Genomic DNA, 9,763 nt, shown 5'->3' with positions numbered 1-9,763 from the left:
TCTGTTCAATTTAAAGTCTGCCGCCTCTTGAAGTTGCTCGTCCCCATTAATAAATAAGGAGACGTAAACTAAATTTGGGGTTGTACTTTGATAGGTCCATTAAAGTTCCATGAGGCTCTGCTACGTTTATCACTAAATAATGGCCGCCTCACTTTTGCAGGCGTACACAGTGTGTGTGACGCGGGAGCTTTTTCCCGTGGCTGTGACCTTCTCTGAGAGGAAGCATCAAGTGGAATATGAATGCCCCGTGTCCCTCAGCGCTCTGTACAGACCTGTGTCTGTCCGCCAGAGGTGAGACCTGAGTCAGATACGAGTTTCATTCATTCAGAAAATTGTAGCTCTATAAATTAAGTGCAACAGACAGGAACCTAAGCAACTTAATAGGTCCCCCACACCACTAGGGGGCCCCGGAGGACACCAAACTAACATGATAAAAATACATATTCAAAATAACATTGAATAATCCAAATTAAATGCTATATGGTAAAAAAAACGATGTCTACATTATTTTTATAGTTGGCAAACAAATAAACAGGTTGATTTTGTTTTTCTTGCGACAAAGCAGCTAAAAAAACTTCAAAGTGGGTACAGGGGAGGGGAACAGATATTGCTAATATTATTACTAGACAAGCAACAAAATAAACCTCAACAACAGTTACAATATGTTTTTATTCATTTTTAACTGTTTTTTTCTGTTGTTGGTTTTTTTTGTCAAGGAGAAATGATAACACAACTTAAAACGTATCTGAATTTCATAAGCAGGAGTTTAATTCGTTCTAGATTTTCTCCTTGTTTTTCCAGTATGGGAGATGCTCCGCCACACCCTCTCACTAACTCCACCAAAAGCAGTTTTACTTTGATAAAGAGGATTTTCCTCAAAATCCAACAAAACCCAAATACTCAATTCAGCCACAAAAATAATTTTTGTTACAAATGTAGCGCCACTTAAGTGGAAACAAACGGGGCTTTCAATTGTTGCCAAGAATTATTGTTACGTCAAAGAAAGAACTTTTTTGTGTGCTGTGTCGATGGTCTAATGTTCTGGGGTCTAAAAGCCTCACCTTGACTCATCCAAACATTTCATCTTGTTACTGAGGCCAAAATATCTCAATCATTGCTTTGTCTGGCCTGTGCTTGTTGGGACTGGTTCCAATCGAAACTGACTCTAGTGAGATGTTGATGATGATGATGGTGTTCCAACTCTTACCAGTTTTACAATAAGCTGGACAGTTTGAGTGAGATGGCTGAAACGAAGACACCATAGTCTGTTCTAGGAGGACATCAATCTCAAACCCACATCAAAACGGGTTTCAGAAGGTTTTCTTTAATCTTCTGGAATTACTTCCCCAAACCATCCATCCTTCCATCCTTCCATTTTCTTACACGCTTATCCCATCGGGGTTGGGAAGGGTGCTGGTGCCTATCTCCATCAATGGGCAAGAGGCCAGGTACACCCTGGACAGGTCGCCAGTCCATCACAGTTTCCTAACCCATTAACTCCAATTATTGAAAATCTATGGGCCATGCGATGATCTCTACCAATTCTAGCAAGAAGTCCAACTAAAAGTCCAGCCAAAATTAAATTAGAAGCTACACAAAGCACATTTCTCTGCAATTTACAACAGGCCATGCATCCAAATATCAATAATTACAGGTGATTGCCATACTACTTTGCAGTGACCCGAAGAGCATCTTCTCAAGACCTTACATCGAGATGCTGGCCCGACGGTCAAAGGTCGACCCGTTTACCGGTTGTGTTCTGGGAGATGGCTGGAAGGTCTCTGAACTGGACTTTGACAAAGCGATGTCAGCAGCTCCGGTCCGCTGCTCCTTTTGTTACCGAGGTACAACTTCAAAGACTCAAATTCCATAAAAAGATTTATTTAAACCTGCGGCTGAATATGCTTTGAGCAACAGTAAAGAAGAATTTCACACTAGGGACTTTTAGGACCTGTAAATATGCTAAATAAAGTATTGACTGTCACTTCTTGGATCCTTAAAGATTGATGTTCTTATTCCACCCTGGAGAGTAGCTCTACTTGTTACAGGTGCTTGAATAACGGCATTGTTGACATGCTAGATGCTCTCTCTGACTTCTCCTCTTCACCCAACCTATGATATCATGTTTCATGGTGGCAGTGTAGGCAAAGATTATGTTGCGCTACTGAAAGGGATATTATTACTTAACTAAATACGTAGCTTTCGGCTACTTATAGTGACACAGATTCATTCTGTAGAGTTGTTAAATAAAAGGTTTACACACACCCCTGTAGTTGTGTCTACAACTTCCAGATTCTGTGGTTTATTTTTGCCTTTTCTGTTTTTTGATTTGATAGGATGTGACAGCGTGATGCGGCTATCAGAGCTCGGGTTGCACGCCCTGGACTGTCCACACAAACCCACCGGGGAGCTGGATGCAAAGGTTAAGATGAAAGATGAAGCAGAGTTCAGCGATTGTTATTGACCTTAACTCTGCTCGTCCTTTATTTACAAGTCCGAGTTCCTCTCTCAGCTTCTCAATGCCAAAGCAACATTTGCTGTGTGTGCTTCTGAAATGAGTAGTTGATGTCTATGTCTTTAAATGTTTGAATCTGCCGTGATGTTTCTGTCAGTCTTCAATATTGGTAAAATCAGTGCCTGTTCTTTCAGGACGTCATAGAGAGCAGGTGGTATAAGGAGTACTTTGCAATATCTGCAGATTTGGAGATAGAGACAAAGCATGTTTGTACGGTAATTATCTTCTGCTTTCTTGTTTACACTCCACAGATTTCACTGAAATGTATATTTATAGCCTGGACAGGCTTTCCACAAGAGTTTTACTGCTTGAATAATTTAACCATTCATCCATTTGTGAGGTCAGACACTGACACAGTGCCTGATTCATCCTAAAGATGGCCTGTCCGCTGCTTTGACCCTGCTTTATGCACCGACAGTCGTAACAGAACAGGAAGTGGTCATCCCCAAACTGTCCCCACAAAGTTTGTGATTTTTATAGATGACCTTTACCGCATTCCTTACTTCCACATGCTGGGTCAAAGTCACCATCATCAGTTCCTTGTGCAACTTTGCTTGGTTTTCAGTGTTGACGGCTTAGTCCTGCGTCGTTTGTTTTCTACAGGTGCGTAACTGGGAGAAAAAACTCCAAATGACACAAGAGGAGAACACTGTGGATGACCTGTGTGCTCTGGCTGAGGAGCATCTGAAACTCCACAGGGAACACCTGCTGAAACCAGGTACGTTTTACTTAAGGTCCTACTAATGTAGTTTTTTCTTGATTCTACAGGTCTGTCAGTCACCAGGCCTTGTCTGAAATTTAACTGAGCTTTCTATAAAATGTTAGCTCAGTTACCTGGTGCCAGGTGACCAGGTTGGTTTGGGTAGGCTTTGATGCCCTGAAAAGTTTAACTGTGACAAAAAAAACTGACGAAGGGATAAACATCTCTTCCACACCTTGTATTTTCTTACCTGATTTAGATGATGTGCCCTGCCTGAGTAGGATGTTCTCTTATCTTGCCCTGGATTACTAAATAAAAATGTGAAAACTCTGATAAACAAAAAGCATAAATGATTGAAAATGCTACATTTAACATGTGTTTTATAGGAATTGTATTATTTAAGTTGAATCTTAGGTTTTCACAGTAAATTCATGGCCCATTGAGTGATATAGTAAAATTACTGATCCCTTATTGACTGCCTGATTACAATTCTTGACGATGAGAATAAAAACCAACATGTATGCAAAATGCAAGATTTTGTCATTTATTAAAATGAAGAACAGGGTGTATATTTCAGAACATGGTTACAAAATACACCTGCTGCACCTACCTGGGATCAGATAGCACTCTAGTCACAAAGGTAAAAGCTTTCCTACAGAGACAAACACAGTGGGTTGCTAGCTATAGGTTGTAAATACCAATGTTGAGATCAATGTTGGGTGTCAATCAATCAGTCACTGTGGCTGGAACAGATTAATCCAAACACCTGTTAAACTCAGTTTTTTCTTTCTTTTGTTTTTTACTTTCTCACCGCAGTAAATGCAAATGCAGCAGAAATGACATAAAATATTCTCCAATATTCCACAGTATGTTTTTACGTTTAGGAGTGAGAATAATTTCTGCAGTCTAATCTCGACAGAAAAGCACATCAGAGACAGAATAGAGTTACAGAAACTGCACTTAAACCTCCCGTCTTACTGGCCGGGTTCACACCCGAAGCCCCTCGTTCCTGTCACCTCAGCCGCAGCTATTAAAAAAAAAATACATGCAAATGGGCCCATTTGTGGCCGCCTTCCGAGACGTCCTCTTTCGTCTAATGTGCCAGGGACTCTAGTTACCGCTCGGGATCCTTTTTTTCTTTCTTTCTTTCCTTCAGCTGTGTTCGCCTCGTTAATTGTTTGATGACTCACAGAAGCGACATTTTAGACTGATCCCAGATGACCGAATAAGAGCTCGCTGAAACTGAGCAGAGAAATAGCAGCAGATCCAGCAAGAGAGAGAGAGAGAGAGAGAGAGAGAGAGAGAGACACACCGACCTCTTAAAGCGTAAGCAGGAGCAGCTTTGTGTTTTTAAGAGGCTTGAGTGGCTTAAAGAGATGCTCAGTTTAACCCCGCCGGGGTCGTATTGCTGCAAAACAAAAAGGCTGTGTCATGCTACTTAAACACATTAAATGTGCAACGTTAAAATGTGTTTATGCTTCGTATTCTGCAAGCTTATACAGCATGTTCCAAAAAATGGCAATAAATTCCAAAACTGAAGTCATAAGATTTACTACACTCATGAGATTTTATCAGGAAAATACTATAAAGATTTTTTACCTTCTAAAACATATCCATTGCTGAATTTCAACTATAGAGAATAAAATTATATACCCCCTTTTTTTCTTCTTTTATTTATTTATTTTTTTAGAAATACACTCAAATATCTAGTGCTATGAGTACATGAGTTAGAATGATCAATAAAAATGATACCAGACTGTAGTTCTTAATTTCCAGGTGAAACAATACCAAAACCAAAAATTTGTGAACGCTGATGTACAGCAGCCTACTTTGTTGTGGAGAATTAGCTTTCTCTGAAATGTATTTTCATGCATTTCTTGGTTATAGCTGCAGAAATTCAGCGTATATGTGTCTGCATGTGTGTGAGGAATCTTTAAGTTTAATGTCGCTTTCTTTTGATAAAGTGTCCAATCAAGGACTGAGTTTGCAAATTAGCCTGCGCCTAGGAAACCTGTGCACAAAGCAACGGTTGGTATTGGTTTTTTAAACTTTTTTTTTCTTCCATTTTACATTATTTAATGTCCTGACCTTGATGACATCAAATTTAATTGAATAGAAAAAGTCTAATCAAAGTGCAGACCCAAATCCAATTGAGAATCAGCGGAAATACTTGAAAATCGGTTCTAATTCAGGCTCTTGTCTACCAATGTCAGCACTAAGTGGTCCAGAAGGACTGACTCAAGAGGCTCACATAGAATTAGAAGAAAATACATCACACTTTTAATTTTGTTAGATGTAGAAAGCACCTTAGCATCTGTTTTTTGGGTTTTTTTCTAACCCTTTCTGCAGGCGGGCGTTTGAGGAGTGAGAACGTGGACGCTCTGCTGCACCGCCTGGACGAGGTGGCTGCTCTTTATGCATCAGCAATCGCCCTCAGTCCCAAAAATGCCAAAGTCCACTTTCTGCTGGGTCTCGTTTTGGAGGAGCACCACAACACCACCCAGGTTTACGGCTCTCCGAAAAAGGTATTCATTTGGAAATAGTTGTTTTTTGTTTTTTTTAAAAAAAACACAAAACAGTGTTATCTAGACATTAAACTGCTACCAAATAGTCCATGCCAGATACATTTTTAAGTTTCAGTTAATTTATGAAGCTCAATCTCATGATTAAATCCTTTGTGCTGAGTTATATATCAGCAGAAAAACATGATTTACTCTTTCTTTTATTTTCATTTCGCCTTCTCCAGGCTGATAAGGACAAAGAGGAAATAAGTGAGGCCAAGTCTTCGGCCCATCAGGACGACATCCTGGCTGTGTGTAAGCTGCATGGCTTCCACGGCATGCCCTCCGTGGAGAGCCAGCTGCAGGCCTTGGATAAGGAGTATCACCAGCTGAAAGATCAGGGACAGTTCAGCAAGTCAGACTATGTGCAGACCCTTTACCTCTGGCTGTCCAAGCATGCTGCGAAGGTAACCCTGTTTCACTTTTACAACTCTTAAAAAAAAAATCATCAGGTGTTGCCGCGGTAACAAACATTAGAAGGGACAAAATAAGAAAAAACACTAGTACAAATCACTCGTCTTGTAGCGCAGGATGTAAAACACGAGATATGTTTACAGATTCGCCAGAATGTATAGACGTTATATTGTATTTTTTTTACTAGTCTACACATTAAAGTCATTTTTGTTGCTGCAGCAACGTCTCAAATGTACCTGCACAACTTCCTTTTTGTTGTTATTTTGAAGAGGCGGTATTATGTAAAATCGACTTTTTTGAACTTCTCATTATGTTTTGATGTTATTCCCTCATCAGAAACATACCCGGAGTGTCGCTTTGATCCTTTCATGCATGTTTTAAAAATCCTTTAATCTCCCGTGGCAACCGTTCAGCTGTGCAAAACGCCTGGGTGGACCTAGCCCCGCCTTTCTAGGCTCAGCTCCTCTTCAGAGCTGCACTTTCCAAGCTTCAGAGCTTCCGCCTCACAGAGCTGCCCTTTCCCACCACTCCCCCATTCAGCTCCTTCAGACTAGCCAGCAGCAATTAGCAAGCACCTGTTTAGCTCATGATAGGAGCTAATTCTAAGTGCAATGCTGGTAAACATGTTGTTCAAGGATTAATAAAGGAGGGATGTTGTGATGGTTTCCTGAAGGTGGCGTTTCAGAAAGAGCAGGAGTTCTTAAAGCGACGGAGACCCAATTTCAAGGCGTTAAATTACAAAGTCAAATTTCTTTTAAGTCATAATTCATATAAATAGCATTTTTTTTACAACTAAAATTAACATACTTACTTTTTTTTGTTCTATGAAATGGCACTAAGTGCCTGGAAAAAGCATAGCACTGCCCCTTCAACTTGTTCAACCACTGTCCAAATATTTCCATTCCATCTCCTCCTCTTTGGTTTTTACTTGATCTTAATGGCAGCCTATGAATGACTTGGGAGATTGTTGTTGCAGGATCGCAACATAGTGATGCAAGACGAGGAGAGCTACATGTATCGATCCCTCCTGAAGTACCTGGACGCTTGGTCCCTGAACCCGGACAACTGGGAGTTTAGCCTCCACATTGGGAGACTCCTGCTGCTGCAGGGGAGAAGCAAGGAAGCTCTGCAGCACCTTCAGACCGGGCTGGCGCTGTGCCCGCTGAGCCCCGCACTCAGGTCAGTACTCACATGTTCATGTATGGGATCGTGTGTGTGTGGGTGTGTGTGTAAGAGCAGGTTTGAAGCTCACACATATATATACAGAAGGAAAGTGTAGAGTGTGGATAATGTCTTAGGAGCTGCACAACATTAGAGAAGCTGGAAATACATTAATGTTGAATGTTTCAATAACAATGTTGCAATTAAGCCACATTTTCCTCACATTTTCCTTCCTTTCCTTCATCGTGAATACCGCATCGTTCTCTTTTAAAGTGCATCGAGAGAACATGAGCAAACACCCGATAAGTCTGCCTCTGCACCTGCAGAAAGAGAAAAAAAACCCCAAAAGAAAACGGAGTAACCGCAGCAACAAACAGCATTCTCCAGGAGCTCTAACATCCAGATTACTAAAATCTGTTTCAAACATGGGCATAAAAGACGATGAAAGACCCAACTGGCACGATACATTACTGTCTAGGAGAGTGTATGGCACTTGAAATGTAGTCGCCTACCAATTGACCACACACGTAAATTGTGATAATGACTGTGCTCCATATGTTAAAGACCTTTCAGCCTGAAAACGTTTGGAAAGTGCTACATCTAAAATCTCCACATGTCTTCAGCATTGATTTGTTTTTGTTTTTTTGTTGTTGTTTTTTTCAGATTCTTTACAGGGCTGGCTCTGTTACAGCAGGAGCAGAAAGCCTGTGAGGCCACGGAGAAGGAGGCAGCACTGTTCTTACATCAGGGACTGGAGCACTTTGTCAGCCAACGCTGTAGCGAGAGGTTCGTTAAGTGTGTGTTTTGTTTGAGTGCGTGGCGGAGGTGGATGCATTCGAGTGAGAGAGGGAAAAGTGTGAGGTCATGACAGCATGTGTAATCTATCAGGATGTTCTGTTCGGGCCTGCAGGAGGGAGAATAGGAAGTGTTTCTTTTTTTGTTGTTGTTGTAAATTCCACGTGTGATTCTTGCTTCCCGACTTCCTCTGCAGTCAGGAGAACCAGGATCCATTCGACCCTCTGTCCAGCATGAATCCACAGTTTCTCAGAGGGCTTCTCACTCTGGCGCAGCTGCAGAAGAAGACCATGTTGTCTGAGAAGTCCATGACTCCTGAGCAGGTGTATCACATGTAGGTAAACATATGGAGACATTCTGAGCAGCGCCTTGCATGTGAGCTTTTCCACATGTCATATTATTTTTATGCTATTGATCAACATCAAGTTGTGGGTAATTATGGTTGTTCAACTTTTTTTTTTAGCAAATAAAAAAGACAAAGCAATGTATTGTGCTTCTGTATTCGGCCCCCTTAATCCTTTCAGTCTGTAGATTTGCAACCTGGCAATAGACAGGAGAAGCTGAGGCATGGTTCTATAATGTTTAGGCTATACAGGGATAATTTGTTTGTAGATGGTCTGCCTTTAGTGTCAGCGGTTGCCGTGGTTACCTGCCATCTTCTTGCCGTTTTGACCAGCATGTTGTCAGCGTACTACAACTGCTTATCACTGAGTATTTTTGGTCTATTTTTGGCAAATGACATTTGAAATAATCAATCAATCAATCAAATCAATCAAATTTTATTTGTATAGCACATTTCAGCAGCAAGGCATTTCAAAGTGCTTTACATCATTACAAACACAGAAACACAAGGCAACATAGAATCAAAAACAAAGCATTAAGTCAAGTTCCATCAATAAATTTGTAATTGATTACATTTCAAATACAATTCTAAACAGGTGGGTTTTTAGTTGAGATTTAAAAGAAGTCAGTGTTTCAGCTGTTTTACAGTTTTCTGGAAGTTTGTTCCAAATTTGTGGTGCATAGATGCTGAAAGCTGCTTCTCCTCGTTTGGTTCTGGTTCTGGGGATGCAGAGCAGACCAGAACCGGAAGACCTGAGAGGTCTGGAAGGTTGATACAATAAAAGCAGATCTTTAATGTATTGTGGTGCTAAGCCGTTCAGTGATTTATAAACTAACAACAGTATTTTAAAGTCTATTCTTTGAGCTACAGGGAGCCAGTGGAGGGACTTTAAAACTGGTGTTATGTGCTCTATCTTCCTGGTTTTAGTGAGAACGCGAGCAGCAGCGTTCTGGATCAGCTGCAGCTGTTTGATTGATTTGTTGGACAGACCTGTGAAGACGCTGTTGCAATAATCAATACGACTGAAGATGAACGCATGGATGAGTTTCTCTAGATCTGGCTGAGACATTAGTCCTTTAATCCTGGAAATGTTCTTCAGGTGATAGAAGGCCGACTTTGTAACTGTCTTTATGTGGCTCTGAAGGTTCAGGTCAGAGTCCATCACTACTCCCAGGTTTCGGGCCTGATCGCTGGTTTTCAGTTGTAATAACTGAAGCTGTGCATTGACTCTAGATCGTTCCTCTTTAGGTCCAAATAAGAGAGAACTAATGGAC

At 41.0% G+C, this 9,763-nt stretch overlaps 1 protein-coding gene across 1 annotated transcript; it reads left to right on the top strand.

The window, feature by feature from the left end:
- Window positions 1–2,348: 2,348 nt before the first annotated feature.
- On the top strand, window positions 2,349–8,601 carry LOC116713626 (uncharacterized). The gene is made up of 8 exons (XM_032553833.1): window positions 2,349–2,422; window positions 2,650–2,730; window positions 3,119–3,233; window positions 5,565–5,740; window positions 5,962–6,183; window positions 7,167–7,369; window positions 8,015–8,137; window positions 8,343–8,601. The coding sequence occupies exons 1-8, from the start codon at window positions 2,351–2,353 to the stop codon at window positions 8,482–8,484; spliced, it is 1,134 nt and encodes a 377-aa protein (XP_032409724.1). The 5' UTR covers window positions 2,349–2,350; the 3' UTR covers window positions 8,485–8,601.
- The last annotated feature ends 1,162 nt before the right edge of the window (window positions 8,602–9,763 follow it).

This window comes from Xiphophorus hellerii, chromosome 22 (genome assembly GCF_003331165.1).
Source record: "Xiphophorus hellerii strain 12219 chromosome 22, Xiphophorus_hellerii-4.1, whole genome shotgun sequence".
Classification (NCBI taxonomy): domain Eukaryota; kingdom Metazoa; phylum Chordata; class Actinopteri; order Cyprinodontiformes; family Poeciliidae; genus Xiphophorus; species Xiphophorus hellerii.
This window is presented reverse-complemented; position numbering and strand designations above follow the sequence as displayed.